The sequence below is a fragment of the Mytilus californianus genome, unplaced genomic scaffold, assembly GCF_021869535.1.
Source record: "Mytilus californianus isolate M0D057914Y unplaced genomic scaffold, xbMytCali1.0.p SCAF_45, whole genome shotgun sequence".
NCBI lineage: Eukaryota > Metazoa > Mollusca > Bivalvia > Mytilida > Mytilidae > Mytilus > Mytilus californianus.
This window is the reverse complement of record NW_026262696.1, coordinates 823,680-841,468: the sequence shown is the minus strand read 5'-3', so window position 1 is coordinate 841,468 and position 17,789 is coordinate 823,680. Positions and strand designations below refer to the sequence as shown.

The 17,789-nt window shown below is 34.3% G+C and overlaps 3 protein-coding genes across 3 annotated transcripts; 2 read left to right on the top strand and 1 right to left on the bottom strand.

The window, feature by feature from the left end:
* Window positions 1-1,278: 1,278 nt before the first annotated feature.
* LOC127699942 (collagen alpha-1(I) chain-like) lies at window positions 1,279-8,250 on the top strand. Its single transcript, XM_052203317.1, has 8 exons — window positions 1,279-1,335; window positions 1,698-1,995; window positions 2,531-2,629; window positions 3,293-3,463; window positions 4,572-4,913; window positions 5,591-5,932; window positions 6,970-7,419; window positions 8,153-8,250. Exons 1-8 carry the CDS (start codon window positions 1,279-1,281, stop codon window positions 8,248-8,250), a joined length of 1,857 nt encoding a protein of 618 aa, XP_052059277.1.
* A 651-nt stretch (window positions 8,251-8,901) lies between these two features.
* Window positions 8,902-14,463, top strand: LOC127699941 (collagen alpha-1(XXV) chain-like). Its single transcript, XM_052203316.1, has 7 exons — window positions 8,902-9,121; window positions 9,483-9,509; window positions 10,451-10,540; window positions 11,023-11,238; window positions 11,641-11,766; window positions 13,354-13,920; window positions 14,447-14,463. The coding sequence occupies exons 1-7, from the start codon at window positions 8,902-8,904 to the stop codon at window positions 14,461-14,463; spliced, it is 1,263 nt and encodes a 420-aa protein (XP_052059276.1).
* A 457-nt stretch (window positions 14,464-14,920) lies between these two features.
* Window positions 14,921-17,252, bottom strand: LOC127699940 (prostate collagen triple helix protein-like). Its single transcript, XM_052203315.1, is given in 4 exon segments — window positions 14,921-15,096; window positions 15,185-15,206; window positions 15,875-15,951; window positions 17,198-17,252. Coding segments are annotated over 4 exon segments (330 nt in total).
* Between the last annotated feature and the right edge of the window lie 537 nt (window positions 17,253-17,789).

The window sequence follows — 17,789 nt, the reverse complement described above, 5'->3', positions numbered from 1 at the left end:
CTGTACTCAGAGCGAGTACAAATCAAAGTACTTACCATGCTGTTATGTACACACTATCAGCAGTTGCACTGCTGACCAGATTTCATACAACAACATAAAACACAGTGCTGAAAGCCGTCAAACATAATTTTATCATAACAAGATCAGTTGTCGGAACTGATGATAAGCACTCTTAAATCATGTACCTGCATATGAAATATTTCATTAAAAACCATAAAACATATATCATCATACTTTGCTATGCATTGTTTGGTCGTATATTGCAATAAATATTTGATTCGAACTTTATTTTACAGCCTATGGTTACCGTAAGTACATTTGTAAAACAGCAGTACTAAGTATCCTTATCTTATGTTACGCGTCGATTTGATTTTGAAAAGAGCTTTGTAGGGACTAAACGTGTTCAATCTTACCGTTAGAAATAGTGGCTAAGAAAAATCAAAAAAAAATCTGTCAAATCCTTCTTAATATACATATGCTCAGTCTTTAAGGCATTTCGTGTCCGTTTTGTAGTTACTGCAACATAATACTGCGATACACATTTCTTTCCTTTCAACGAACGTGTTTCTTCTTTCTTTTTCTTTTCTTCGTAGATTCCTCCACAACGGAGCACCCGTGTTACACGGTAGTAAAATATAGACCTTATATTTAAATTAAACATTAATATAATTTTGTTTCTTTGAAATAAACATAGTGCATTTTTACCTGTTTTTAAATCACAATTAAGATAGAATGTTATTTTGCAATGCAAACGTGAATCATTTGGCAAGGGGTGCCAAGAAATACGGAAACTTATATATAGAAATGACGAAATAGAAACCAACATGAAAATAAATTTTAGACAAAATATCCAGGACCAAGATCCAGATATAATAAATTTAAAGTAAACAAAATTTAAATGTGCCAACCATGATGAATAATAGTCTCAACAGTCATGAAAAAAACCCCAAGAAACTGAATCTTTTACTTTTCCACCCCTATGAAATAATATCAGATGTTACCTCCCTTCTTGACTGACTTTCTTATTTATTTGTAGATAATAAACAATGCACAGCCAAAGCTGATGTGGTGTTCTTGTTTGATGAGTCTGGTAGTATCAGTAACAACAATGCGAACAACTTTAACATCATGAAAACATTCATGAAGGATATTGTTGGAAAGTTTACATCGTTTGGTACCGCTGGCATGCAGGTCTCATCTGTGTGCTTCGCTGATCAAGTCAGGGAACATTTCCCGCTAAATAAATACGATACATTGCAGGAGATTCAAAGTGGTATTATGACGGACATTAATCCTAACAATGGCCCCGCCACAAAAATAGGAGCTGGTATAAAGGTAACATTAACAGTATATTGTTCTTTTTTTTCGAGGTTGTTTTAAGTGAACATGAAATGTTTGATAATTGATGCCTAGGATATAGCAATAAATCAAACTATTCTAAAATGGTAAAAAATTGAAATACCGTATTCTTTATAAAAACGAAGTCTGAATTTCAAAGTAACAAAATACAAAGAAGAATTTGTTAAGATTAAGGAAATAAACACAAACATGGAGAAATCCTGTGTCTTGCCCTATTCATTCATTGAACATTTGTCCAATAATTGATAAATGTATAAATGACCTTGAAACTACTTATTCCTAGAAAAATACCTTTCCGTGTTCATTAAATTTTGACAGTACTAACGATCTTTTTTCAGTACGTTAGACAAAACAGTTTTACATCAGCTAAAGGTGGAGTCAGAGCAGACGCAAGGAAAATTGTGATTGTCATAACAGATGGTCAAAACACGAGCCCACCGAATCCTCAAACCGAGGCTGCGCTACTCAAAGCCTTGCCACCGAATGGTGTAACAGTTATTGCCATTGGTGTGGGGTCTGGTGTTAACAACGATCAGTTGAAATCCATTGCTACACAGGATAGCTATGTTTTTACCACAAATAATTTCCAGGAGCTGTCCAATATACTTGATGCTGTAGTAGCTGTATCATGTGGAGGTAACGCATTCAATACTCACCATTCAGGGGCATCATAAATCGTTTCTGGTTTTAACGGATCTGGTTGCAATTCATTTATCTGTTGAATCATGCGTATCGAATAATAAGCTCTAGCTAATACACTGTTCGTATAAGTACAGCAAGTGTTTGATGGTCCTTCTATCTATCTAGTTGCAACTGACTTGTTTGGTTAATCATTAGATTCGATTTTAAGGCACTAAATATTTTTGTGTGTCCGCGGTTCGTATACGTACAGCAAGTTTTTGAAGGTCCGTATATCTATCTGGTTGCCACTGATTTGTCACTTTGCAATATATTCTGCAATTTGTCACTCAAAGACAACACATTTCCAAACATGTTCGTGCTGTCATTTAGAGGACAATAACACTTAACTCAGGAAAGAACCCTTTACAATATTATCCACACGAAATATGTAAATCATTTCTATAATCAGCATTGTTCTCCAAGTGTTCGACAGTTCATCTTATAAACTTTCTTTTGAAAACATCATTGATTGTTCTAATGTTTCTTACAGCTTGTTCCATCCAAACATCAAATCCCGGACAACCAGGACCACAAGGACCAAAAGGTGAACGAGGAGAAAACGGCTATCCGGGAGCTCAAGGAGCACCAGGTATATATATAATGTTTATATCGGAATACACGTTAGTAATGGGTATACACCATTAAGATAAAACATGACGACACACAAAATGCCATCTTAATCTTAGACCGTTGTCTGCAAAATATGTCCAGTTTTGCTATGCCCCGAATCTAGAAAAGAACTTAAATAAATTCGGTAAAGAGAATTTTAATTTCGTCACCAGATTCCCCAATGGCAAAAACTTATTTAAAAAAAATACAAAATTTACGAGGAATTCGAGTTTTGCCTAAACATTTGTTGAATCAGTATCGTTTGTCCCTGATTGCTTGATAGTTTTTGAATAATATCGATTACACTTCTGTCACTTTCAGACATCACCAAAATGAAATTTATCACCGGAATTGTACGTACATGAGCCGCATGACGGGACGTTTTTTGCCTTGACACTGTCAGTTTTTCTTCGACTTATGAGTTGTTTGATGTCTCTTTGGTATCTTCCGGATCTTTTTTATTCGGGACCTTTGCCATTTCTTCAATCTACATAAGAAATTGAAAGACAGAAATTTAACCGCACGCGCTGCTCGCTCAACAATCAGATTATGAACGTTATAAACTATTTTTTAACGCGGTGATTTCAAAATAAACTGATTTACAGCAATCATCAATGTCTATTTCTGTACTCCCTTCTTATAGGTAATAAAGGCATGAAAGGTGACACAGGAGATCAAGGCATGCAAGGAAACAAAGGAATGCCGGGAGATCCTGGTAGAGATGGTACACCTGGAGGACCAGGCCAACGAGGTCAGCCTGGACCAAGAGGTGAAACTGGTAGTAAAGGAATTAGAGGCACAGATGGAACACCAGGTATAAAGCATACATGACACTTTTGTAACAAATAAGAAACACGTCTTTGTAAAGTGCATTGCAAATAAAATGCAAAGTAGCGAATGTGCCTTATTGACAATAATAGCATTTTTTCAAAATTAATGGAAATAGCATTTCTTTTGTACAGATATTAATAAAAAAGTTTACAGCGGAAATACATGCACCCTAACTTGATCATCACTTTCTATTTGGAAGTTCCCTTTTTTTAAGTTAATAAGTCTGGGCTTAACATATTACCCTGGACACCATGTCATACCTTCGGGTAGGTTTCGAATGGTTGGTTTTTATATTAGAAACCCCTTAAACTGCATTTAGTATTTATCTTTGTGTCCCTTTTGGTTCGATTTTTTACTAGAATTGTTTTTGTGAACTGAATTGTATGCAATTTTTCATTTTTTGCACCATTTACATATTTTTATTGCGTATATTATCAACGTTTTTGACAGAAGTCGTTCAAAAACCATTTTGAAAATTTTGTGAATAATACTTACAATTAGATAATAATTTTGAAAAAAAATAGAATTTGGTATTATCGCATTTTATTTCCTTTTAAGAGGGAAATGTTTGTACATGTATATCAGTGTCCTGAATTAAAATTAAAAAAACAATTAATATCAGCTGGAATATTAAAGTCTATTGTTGACACATACGCATGTATGATTCCCCGGTTCCTCCTTGAGAAAATAAAGTCTCATAGAAGTTATATGATCTGCACAACATTTAACATTTTTCAAAGTTAGTTCAATTGCATCATTTTAAAAATGGCTATGATTTGAAGCTTGGCACAAACATACAGGTAAAAAAACTATAAAAGGGGCTAGGGGAACAAAGATCTATGGTATTAATTAAAATACCAGTCTCATAAAAAAAACCACTTAAATTGATCATTAGCAATTGAACATGGTATAAATTAAAAAACTAGTCTAAAAAACACTATAATTGATCATGGTATGAAGAAATGGCGAGAATTTTTGATCCATTCCTATGTTAACTGCATGATATTTTCTTTTGATACCTTTTCTAATAAGAAATAGATAGCCCTAGACAAAAACTATATATATTAAATACTTATAACAAATATTGATAGGAACTGCAGGACGAGACGGTAATCCAGGACCTCAAGGTATTCCAGGCGATCCAGGTATGACGGGAGGGAAAGGTCCAACGGGTAACAGAGGTGACCCAGGAAAACAGGGTCCAGTAGGAAACCAAGGTCCAGATGGTAAAAAAGGAGAAAAGGGAGGACAAGGAAATGCAGGTCCCACGGGTAAGCCCGGTAACAAGGGAGAAACTGGTGATAAAGGCGAAACTGGAAGTAAAGGGGAAGCTGGGGACAAAGGAGCAGATGGGGCTACTGGAGAGGATGGCGCAAAAGGAGAAAAGGGAGATAAAGGAGATGTCGGGGAACAAGGACAAAACGGGGGAGCAGGTAAGAAAATAATTATGTTTTTAGTTTGTGTAAAACAGACTTTGGTGAATTGTTCTTTGCAATGAGAGTAAAATTGAGAATGGAAATGGGGAATGTGTCAAAGAGACAACAACCCGACAAAAGAGCAGAAAACAGCCCAAGGCCACCAATGGGTCTTCAACACAGCGAGAAAATCCGGCACCCGAAGGCGGGCTTCACCTGGCCCCTAAACAAAAATATGTACTAGTTCAGTGAAAATGACTTCACACTAAACTCCGAAACATATAAATGAACTAAAATTTAAAAAAAAAAACATACAAGACTAACAAAGGCCAGAGGCTCCTAACTAGGGACAGACGCAAAAATGCGGCGGGGTTAAACATGTTTTGTGAGATCTCAACCCTCCCACTATACATCTAGCCAATGTAGAACAAAGTAACCTACTAGTATTTAAATTCTATAAACAGTTTAGTTTTAAAATTAAAAAAATGTTTATCATATTGTAATAATTTGTCCTGAATTCCGTTGCAATTCATTATTTGTTATTCAGACACCATTAAAGTCAGAGCCACATTCCTTTTTCTTATTTTTTTTTTTATAAAACTATAAACTAGAATTTTTTTTTGAAAAATATACAAAGTGTTGAGATAAAACGTCAACCATCAAGTGTAAATATTCAAATTATTTTATATAATAAGGCGACCAAGGAGAACAAGGAAAAACTGGAGAAAAGGGCGAAAAGGGAGAAACAGGAGACGAAGGCGCAGATGGACAAAAAGGCGAAACCGGTGATCCTGGAGAAAAGGGTTCAAACGGCGCAAAAGGTGAACAAGGAGACAAAGGTTCTGCCGGGAAGCCAGGCGAAAAAGGTATGCCAGGTGAAATAGGTGAAAAAGGCGACAAAGGCGACACAGGCGATCAAGGACAAAAAGGAATGGTTGGGAATAATGGCAAGAAAGGTGCAATTGGCGATCCTGGTGAACAAGGTCAAAAAGGAGGACAAGGAATAGATGGTAATAAAGGAGCACAGGGAGATAAAGGTATGTTACTTTTAACTGAAAGACCTAATTAAAACATGTATAACGACATGAACAGGTTTTGAATAATTTATGAAGTAAATGTCCGATTTAAAGGCATGTAACAGATCCGCTTTAGGTATGAAGACCATGCTGCTTAAGATAGCATACGATACATATTTCAATGTTAACTTATTCAAAGTTAATTTGTTTTATGTAAATAATGAGGGTACTGATGGGGGTCCTTAATTTATTTATTCTTTTTAATTTGTTTATCAATTTTTCTCTATTCTTTATTTATTTTATTCATTATTCTCTATTCTTTATATTTCAGCACTCCATTAAACTCTATTTTTTATTTATTTTATCCATTATTCTCTTTTATTTATTTTTTTGAACTATTTCTCTCTATTCTTTACGTTTTGGCATACATGTATTTGTCTCTATTCTTATATCTGTTTCTAATTATTCTACACGTTTTGCCCATAATCTCAATTCTGTAAATCCCACCTAGACTCTCATGTATTGTTTTAAAACGCATTTAACCTTTGATTTTTTGGTGTTTTAAAAGGATTCCATTTTTTATCTTCATTTCGTTATTCTATTTCAAAAGGATATGAGAAGAGGGTCTGGATTTTGTTTTTAAGGGGAGTGTATGTTTCTTATTTCAATTCGAAGCAACAATAAAGGCTTGACGCATATGCAAGTACATTTTAGTATGTCTGAGATGTGATATTTTGTAACAAAACTTTGATCTGCAGTTAAAAAAAATAGTCCTAATTTTGATTGAACTTTTATTTATTTTTATTATTGCAACATACATTTTGTAATTCAATAAAAAAAATCATGAGAAATCAGATCAGGTCGTATATGTAAATATTTAAGGAGACGGTATGGTAAGACCACTTTTTTGACCCTTTGAATTCGAAAACAAAAATCCTAATAAATCTGTAAAAAAACGTACTTCATAATATTTTGCATAAGGACTTCTTTGTTGCATTTTGTTAAAAATTTTAAAAACTATTAAAATAGCCCCAATTGTTTAGTATAATTTGTTATAGGTGACACTGGAATGAAAGGGGAAACAGGAAACAAAGGAGATGTTGGAGATGCCGGAGCACCAGGCTTGCCAGGTGATAAAGGTCAAAAAGGAAGCAAAGGAGACCAAGGAGACCAAGGTAAACAAGGCGAAATAGGTTCAACAGGAGACCCAGGTGAACGAGGACTCAAAGGACCAACTGGAGACAAAGGTGAGAAAGGAGATAAAGGAGACCAAGGAGATATAGGTCCAGCGGGTGAAAAAGGTGTAAAGGGTGATGATGGTAACAAAGGAGCAGATGGGATGCCTGGAGCCGATGGGAAACAAGGATCTCAAGGAGAGAAAGGATTACATGGCGATAAAGGAATGACAGGTGACAAAGGTCGCCCTGGTGACGATGGTAAAACAGGAGAACAGGGACCAGTAGGACCAAAGGGAATGACAGGAGATACAGGACCACAAGGACCAATAGGTACAAACTATTTTTATATATATATAATTAAGAAGAACATGATTATTGAGTATTATTTTGATATTAAAAGGATCTTTTTTGGGGGGAATTTAAAATACAAATTATTTTTTTGTAATAGTACAATGGAAGTAAACGAAGCCATTTTATCCAATTTTAATACACTGGTATAAAAAATTACTGACTGACAGACGCGATGGAGCGTTTACGTAACCTGCTGCCGCCTTCGGCCATGCTAATTAATAGACCTGTGACAGTCTATAATTCATATTTAATAAAAATAAATAACCTTTGAGATCTTGTTACTTTACAATGCACTTTAGTATTCTGTATAGTATTTGCCTTCTTGCAACCTCAGTACTTTTAGATTTAGGATTGTTGTACTTCTTCGTACGTATGAAGTATATAACAATGTATATATACCTTTTTGAATTTGTTTGTGAAGTATTTGTTTGATTCCGTCTCCAAATCAAAATATGTAACAGCAAAACGTGGAAATTCACACTAGTGTTACTCCCATACATAAATACTGTACTTATTAAACAAATAAACAGAGGGATCATGCATCATCATTTCTGTCTTCTGATAAAAACAAATCACAAAATATCCATTTTAGTAATACATCTAATGTAGTCAACCATATATCATGCCACACTGGTGCATGCCTCTTTGCAAAAGCATGCAAAAAAATTTAGGTCCACATCTAAACACTAATTTGATTTATATCCACTAACAGGTAACCCTGGAACGAAAGGCGACCAAGGCGAAAAAGGCGACAAAGGTGAAAAGGGCGACAAAGGTGATAAAGGAGACGATGGAAAGAAAGGTGGGTAAAATAAATTCGATATACAGTCAACAAACAAATTTTTTGCGGATATTTTTTTCGCGCTCTTTTTTTTCTAGGCGACTTTAAGTCTAGTTTCTTACCTTTAAAAGAGAAGATACATTTTTTAAGTGAACGCAAGGACATATATTCGCATTTCATATCTACTCGTGAATGTATCTTAAATAAATCGCACGCAAATAGTAGATGATTATTAGTGATACTGCTTTTATAAGGTGTGCTACTGAGAAACAAAGGTTAGAGGTTAAGCTGTTATTTAACGAAAGTCGATTCAAATTAAAAAAATATAGACTTATCGGCGTGTTTGTACTTTCATGTGTAACACGACGGGTGCCACATGTCGAGCAGGATCTGTTTACCTTTCCGGAGCACCTTTGATAATCCCCGGTTGGGGTTCGTTTTGCTCAGTCTTTAGTTTTCTATGTTCAGTATGTTGTGTTTTGTATACTGTTGGTCATTTGGTCTTTTTCGTTTTTTGTTATGGCGTTGTCATTTTATTTTCAACTTACGAGTTTGAATGCCCCTGTGATATCTTTCTCCTCTCTATCAATGAATTTGTCATTAGCAACAATCAGTCAATAATTTGAATTGTAATATTGATACGTATAGGGTCAGACGGTGGCCAAGGAAAACAGGGAGAAATGGGCAAAACCGGAGAACGAGGAGCAAAAGGAGACCAAGGACCAGATGGAAAACAAGGTATTAAAGGAATGAAGGGACCAGATGGAGACAAAGGTCCAGTTGGCGACCAAGGTGCACACGGAGAAAAAGGAGCACAAGGTGACACAGGAAAAGCTGGAGAGCAAGGGGTTGTAGGTGATCAAGGACCAGTCGGTACAGTGGGACCGAAAGGACCACATGGTATGTAAATTAGATATAAACGTTTGTTGCTGGTTAGATATTAATATTTCTCTTAATGATTTGTATTTACTTTCGTTTTAATTCTAACGAACCCCCTTTATTTTCATGTATTTGTAAGCATGCATATACTTATTTGTAAGCATTCATTTGTCATATATTGTCAACTATCAATTATAGTATATTTTACGTGTGTACGTTCATTTTCATTTATTCCTAAATCCACAGTCATGCAAGAAAATAAAAAAAAATATAATGGAAGTGAATAGAATAAGTATATTTTCAAGACTTTTACAAGTAAGTTCGTTTATATTTCAATTATTCAATTGAAAGCTAATATTTCAACAAAATATTTTATTAATAGGTGATCCAGGAAAAGATGGACAAAAAGGTATGGGTGTGTTTAGTTAACAATGTATAAATATCATTCATGAACAATCAATAAGTACAGATTATCGAGTTTTCTGTCCAATTAAATGCTATTTTTTCTGACAAGTGAGCGAGGCTAACCAGTCAAAATGATTGACAATGTGTCAGATGGCTGATATCTTATGGTATCTCTACGGATATTTTTTTTCATCATACTAATTACTGGTAAATTTGTGGCCAACATACGACATTTTTACTTTACCAGAAGTTTACTTGATAAGTCTTCCTTTCTGATTGGGCCATTGCTGATATACTCAACTCCCAACAAAACAAATCGTGATACGAGAATAACGGATCACCTGAGCCGAGGGATATAGGCGCAGGGAAGATGTTTTTAATAGAATAACTTTTGTAGAGACATGGAATAAAACAGACGAAAAAAAAAAAAAAAAACACATCAGAAAGTTAATAACAAAGTGAAACTAAAAAAAAAAAGTAATCAAACAAAACACACAAAATCAAAACACCCCACCCAATTACGAACAAAAGAAAGAAAAATAATCTTTCAAACACGCCAAAATATTTATTTGGAAAAGATTGACCATGGTGTATCAATGTAGAACACATAATCCAAACACATTCTTAACAAAAACAAAATCTACAGAGCAATGCGTTTATTGATCTTTTCTTAACAAAACCACAGTGAGGCCTTCAACATGGAGAAAAAGTACACATCTAACTGCTAGTTCAAGACGTCCGACTGTAACACAATAGAACAAAAATAAAAACTGTCCACTTTTTAATTTACATTAACTTTATTCTTATTGACTGTACAGAAATAAGATCCCACAAGGAAACAAGAACCAGATAGATTTTCTTGTTCTTATCTTCTTCTGATGAAGATGTGTATTAAGTTAATAATGTCTCCTAGTTTTTTTATTTTACAATGTGTTTTTCATACAGGAGAAACAGGAGCACTAGGGAAGAAAGGAGAAAAGGGAGATAAAGGAGACATTGGAGAACAAGGACCCCAGGGACCAGCAGGAACGAAAGGTAGTTTACATTTAAAGTTATTATAGTAAAAAACAAACCAAAACGAATCTTAAAAGTTGTACTTCAATCAATATTTATTTTGAATTCAGTTATTATAGCAAGTTCTATGAAAATATCATACACAATATCATAATTACTTTGTTTTGGTCGTCCAGTTAGAAAATGTTTTGCGCACAATTGAATATAGTTCAACAAAATATAAAAAATAAATGAAGAGATTTGGTATAATTTCCAATGGCATAACTATTCAACATTAGTTCCTATGAAGCGGATTTAGGCAACTAAAGGTCACCGTACGGTCTTCAACAATGGACAAAACCCAAACATTTCAGTAAGCTATAAAAAAACGACATCACAAAATGTGAAACAGTATATTTATCATGACATATGTTTAATATTCTTAAGCCTTTTAATGAAAATTTCTCAAATAGTCCTTAGATAAATATCCAAATCAATGCACTATGAACTGTTGAATAATTCAGGAATGACTGGTGACCAAGGCGGTAAAGGTATGATTGGTGACAAAGGAAAGCCCGGAACAATGGGACCAAATGGAGCCCCAGGAGAAAAAGGTCACGAAGGGGATAAAGGATTACCAGGCGATATAGGACCACAGGGACCAACAGGCGCACCAGGAGAGAACGGAATTGATGGAGGAAAAGGACCAGATGGCAATCCAGGACCAATTGGACCAAAGGGTAAGAGAAATAAATTAGTCCCCGTAGTCTCGGTATTGATTTCGAAAAGTTTAAGATTGGAACATACAATCTTTAACTGAGAATTTTAACGTGAAAACTCATTCTTTTATACAATAGATACAATGAAATCAAACGATATACTACACTACAGTCAGATGGGTTAGATAATATGATATAGAACTATGAGATTTTTTTATCTGTTTTTTTTAATGCTCTGCCAATTTGATAATATATATGTTTAAATTTATTTTTTTCTTAATCAAAATCTTTATGAAATAAATTAAGGAAATGAAATGGAATGTGGAAAAACACAAATTAATCTTGACCATATTTTTGAATATAGTTAGTCCACAGTTCTGATTTAACGTGTAACTCACTGATTTTACCATGATCATTTCATAGGTGAACAAGGGGACCAAGGACCAAAAGGAATCCCTGGCGACAAAGGGGATCCAGGAGACCAAGGAGCTCATGGCAAACCTGGTGCTCAAGGAGAACAAGGTCTAGCTGGCCCGAAAGGACCTAAAGGTAGTTAAATTTTGTACATCGTAGTTGCATTGTTGTTCATCTTGTAGGTTTATATGTAGCAAACTGATGCGTGCACATTAAACGGAAATTAATATTTAATATAAAAAAAATCACATTTGAGAAGACATACGAAAATCAGTTTGGCCTTAGTATTACACTAACAAGCAAAACTATTTAAAGAAACTTCAGTGAACTTGTTTTTTACCAGTACTGGTTTGTATATACTTTATTTAATGCAAAATTAAAAAAAAAAACAATTGCTTATTTATTACTTTCCTCTGAATTTCCTATTGGGACGTCACGAAAAAGGCGACCATGCCTGATGACGTTACATAGAAAGAACACATCTTTTTGCATATCATTGGAAAAGAAGGATTAAGTTTTGTCTGTATATCGTAATACCATTAGAGAAACAGATTTTACCACCGAATCTCGTGCAATACGATATTTCTCTACTCTTGACAATTAAATTTTAAATATTTAAAACGCTTGGTGAATTTCGCATTTTAAAATTGAAAATTTAACTGTCTCGACTTGAGACATATTGTATCACACTTGATGCAGTGGTAGAATCTATATATATATACATCACTGAAGAGACATTAATTGTCGAAATCCGGATATGATGTACAAATTTTTGCACCTCATTTTTGCGGTATACCATCTTTTCCGCAAGTTTATTGTTTTCTGTTGTTTGGTATTAAATTTATAATTAAGATCCATTTTGTTACATCTTGTGACACGTTTATTTGGCAATCGCCATGGCAGTCAGCAGGGTTTAAGAACATCAGTTGTTCGACTTGTAAGTCAAATGTGTTTTGTTAAAATATACTTTTTCACTTTTTGGTCTTTTGAAAAATGTTGTTTGTGATGTATTTAGACCCCTCTACCAAGAAATTTGTTCTGCATGCAAACGTATAAAATTGCGGTTTTTTACCAGTGCAATCATAGATTTTAACGTTGTTTTCAATTTAGACTTGTTTATATTTTTTCGTTTGGGCTTGTATTATATTTTCCTTGGGGTTTATATGATCCGTTCATCCTATTTCGACTCTTCAAAATTCAAGAGTCTATCCTACATTGAGGTTAATTATATGGCCTTCCAAATACCGTTTCGATTCTTAACATCACTTAAGAGACATTAATTCTCGAAATCCGGATATGGTGTACAAATTTGTGCACCTCATGTTTGCGGTATACCATCTTTCTCGCAAGTTTATTGTTTTCTGTTCTTTGGTATTAAATTTATAATTAACATCCATTTTGTTACATCTTGTGATACGTTTTTTTTGGCAATCGCCAGGGCAGTCAGCAGGGTTTAAGAACATCAGTTCTTCGACCTGTTAGTCAAATGCGTTTTGTTTAAATATATTTTTTCACTTTTTGGTCTTTTGGAAAATGTTGTTTGTTCTGTATTTATACCCCTCTACCAAGAAATTTGTTTTGCATGCACACGTATAAAAATTGCGGTTTTTATCCAACGCAATCATAAGTTTGAACGTTGTTTTCAATTTAGACTTGTATATATACATATATAGACAGAGATACAGATAAATGTTTAATTAATCTATATAACTCGTTCCTTAGGCGATACTGGAATGAAAGGACAAACAGGAGATAAAGGCGCGGATGGTAAGAATGGAGTCGATGGACAGAAAGGGCCAGCTGGTGACGCAGGAGAAAAAGGACAGCAGGGAAAACAAGGTCCTGACGGACTTCAAGGACCAACGGGACCAAAAGGAAATGACGGTATGAAGGGAATGAAAGGTAGCAAAGGTGACAAAGGAGACCATGGCGATAAAGGTGTTCACGGAGACAAAGGTGCTGATGGTATGAAAGGTCAAAAGGGCGATAAGGGAGTAATTGGCGATAAAGGTATGAAAGGAGGTGATGGAAAAGATGGGCAAAAAGGAGCTAAAGGCGATACAGGTGACAAAGGAATAAAAGGAGACACTGGCAACAAAGGACAAGACGGTATGAAAGGAGCGGTCGGAAATAAAGGAGACAAGGGAGAAACAGGAAGCAAAGGTATGCCTGGTGCTAAAGGAATGACCGGAAACAAGGGAGTCCAGGGAGACGTTGGTGGCAAAGGAGAAACTGGCGACAAAGGCATGAAAGGAGCAGGTGGTGATCAAGGAGCACAGGGAATAAAAGGTATACGTTTTATACCGATCGATTTTGATTGTTTTGCCAAGCTTTTGTTATTGGCTTCTTTCTTACTGAGTTTTCCTGTATATCTCCTTTACTTAATGTTGGCTATATATACATGACCTAAGTGATAGAATAAGGAAATATAAAACAAAACGAAAATAATTATCCCTACAACGATGCGTTAGTGTTAAAATATATCAAATAATTTAATAAGTAAGAATCATTTTGATATATTTATTTGTAAATGAGCAAGTTTGTATATGTATGAAGAACACATAAAAAAAATCTTTTGTATTTCTAATTTCATGAAAAAGTTGAAGTCCGAAAACTTATTGTTTAAGGGTTTAAGAATTTTGAAATGAAAACACTATTCTCTTATGACATTTTTCAAATATTATCCATATAATAGAAAAACAAAGGATATGGAGTATCCATTTATGACATAAAATCAGAACACGCACAGCAAAGAAAGAAAAGAAAAAAACAAACTTAAAAAAGAAAAGGACCATGTGGTCTTTTTTATTTACAGTAAAAATTCTGAACTAATGAAATATAGTTTGTGTCACTTTGAAATAGTCCCACGTTTCCATGGTATAATCTCTCATACAAGAGCTTATCTCGTGGTTATAATTATTAATCCAAGCCTTTTATACATATTATATAAATATAAACCCTAACACATCTGAATATGTCATCTACAATGTATTTTCCTTTCTGAGGGACGTCAACAGTTCATTAACCATTATATAAAAGAACATAATTATTACAATTATACAATGGTTTTGCTTCTAACTATATCTAACTTATCTATATAATTGAGGAATTGGAGGAAAGAATGTATCAGTTCAGAAATGCAATCCTGTCATCGTAAATTACCTTGCGCAGTCTGAGTATCCTCGTCACGTGATCCTCATAAACTACACTTTAACCAATCAGAAAGCCCAGAAGTATGACATTACCACAATGTAACACTTTTACACTTCGTTTAGATATTCACAATCGATTATTCTATTTTCATAGGGGATACAGGTGATGCTGGCAAAGATGGTTCAAATGGTGCGAAGGGGATGACTGGAGAAACAGGAGAAAAAGGCGAAAAAGGAGAAAAAGGACACACCGGCGATACTGGAGAAAAGGGAATGAAAGGTCATAAAGGTGACAAAGGAGACAAAGGAGAAGCTGGTGCAGACGGTGAGTACATACCAATATTGTATAAAAATCAATTAAATTAAGTTCAAATCGAGTACATACAGACAGATTTGCATACAAATCGGTAAATCATTTTTTGTCTGATTAACAGAAAAAATTGTTATTTATAGACCAGGAAAATAAAGGGATATGCCGACAATAAATCACAAGAGAGAGAACGAGATTCCTTTAGTTCTTCGTTCGCCACACGTAGAGAGAGAACGAGATTCCTTTAGTTCTTCGTTCGCCACACGTTCCGTTGATTGGTTCAGTTTTTCGTAACTTGTTTCTTCCAACTTAAACAGCTACTAAAATGATTCAAATTGAATGAAACTTTTCTTTGATGGACAACTCTTAATATCTCCGTAGGACAAGGAAAATAAATTTACAATAGTAGATAATGTTATTAAAAAAATAATCTCTTCTCAGCAGTTTTTTTCTTTATGGACAACATGTTTATTCGTTTGAAACGTTTGGTAAAATAGATTTTTGCAATGATTTATACATGAGTACAGCCTTACTTCATTATAAACTTGTCATATCCAAGGACAGTTTACTCTTATTTCAAACGTATATATTTAGGCAAGGACGGTAAACATGGTCATAAAGGTATGAAAGGAGACAAAGGTGAAAAAGGAGAAAAGGGACACAAAGGTGACCATGGTGACAAAGGGTTGAAAGGTCACAAAGGAGATGCAGGTCATAAAGGCAAACAGGGCGAAAAGGGTTCGACTGGAGATAAGGGTCCAAAAGGTGACAAAGGTCATACTGGAGACAAGGGATTGAAAGGTGACCAAGGTGACAAAGGAGACAATGGCGACAAAGGAATTATTGGAGATATGGGACCTAAAGGTTAGGACTGAACTTTGAATACATGTGTACAGAATGCTTCCAAATGTTAATTAAAAGAACGCAAACAAAAATTATTTAAATCAGAACAAAATCTGAAATAAAAATTAATAACTGATCCATTCATGAATAACATGATATAACAAATAAGGATATATAGCATGATTGACAATGACAAAACTATTCAACAAAGACCAAAGGCCAAGAATGTAAAACAAATACAACCATATTCAACAAAGAGCAAAACCACGATTAATAGATATTTACATAAAGATTTTGTATAAGTTTTGACGAATCACACCTTTTGATGAATCACATCTTTTGATGAATCACATCTTTTGATGAACCACATCTTTTGATGAATCACACCTTTTGATGAATCACATCTTTTGATGAATCACATCTTTTGACGAATCACATCATGAATCACACCTTTTGATGAATCACATCTTTTGATGAATCACATCATGAATCACACCTTTTGATGAATCACATCTTTTGATGAATCACATCTTTTGACGAATCACATCTTTTGATGAATGCAATCTCTGGCTTCTAAATGTTTAGGTTTGGACGTTCCTGATGAAGGTAACTCCAGAAAAAGGATTCGGATACAGGAAATTTAATAAGTCTTATTTCCATTTACGTCTATTGTTTACTTGCGGAAAATAAGATACAAAATTATGTAAGGTGTATATAAAAAATATACTGACATCCTTACATTAGAAACATTGCCACAATTAAAGCACATTAAAAGATCATAACACCGTAAAATGTAAATATGGTTAATTGATATATTTTTTTTTTGTGTTTGCATTTTGCATTTTGTTATTTGTTTATTTTTTCTTTTTCGTTTTGTTCTCGAAACTGTTCATATAAAAAACCCTACCGATGCCTCAATTTTTCCAAATTTTCATTTAAATACAATCCATAGCTGTTAATTTTATTTTCAAATCTTTACCTTTTTATTGCAGGTTTTATCAAGGTGATATTTGAATTTCCACAAATAGGTAAGTTAAAGGCATTATTATATATCTTGTTTTCAATCTACATATGAGGGGCCTGATGGGGGGGGGGGGGGGGGGGGGGTCTCATCACGATTCACGAGTTGATTTTTTTGTCAATCACGATTCACAGAAAATAAATTTCCATGATCAAGGATCACGAAAATGTAGAAAAACGGATTACGATAGCGAAAATGCGCCGATCACGAAGAACGAAAATAACCCATCAGGCCCCTCACATATGATACAGCCAGTGCTGACTGTACAAGGAAGTTTATGTTTTAAGATTATCATTGCTACACTTTCTAGACAATATATTTACTAAATACCCGTTTGCAAACTGTCACATTCGCAATATTCTAATTTACCTTTGAACTTGATGTTCTCTCAAATAAATGTATGGGCTTATAAGAGAAATTCAATATTCAACATTTGAAATAATAAATACACACTCATTTCTGAGTTGACATTATTTATGTCTTTCATGCATGCGCCACTAGTTTGCTTTGGTTTACTGTTTACGATTAAAAGGGGTTAAATTAAGCTCTAGAATATTATTATTTTTCAACTAAAATAAGATAATGTCTGAAAACCAAAAATACATTGGTTGTGTAAGATTATCATTTTATCAAATAATTGTATATCATAACAAATTGTAGTTAAAGTTAAAAACTCTTTTCCATTTTGTATAGGATATGCCCCTGCACCACCAAAATATCCAACAGGGGGAACAGTGATCAAGGTAAGAACGTTATTATGTCATCCAGTGTCGATCAGAACATAATTATGTCATCAACGGTCAATCAAACCACTGTTATGACACCAACGGTC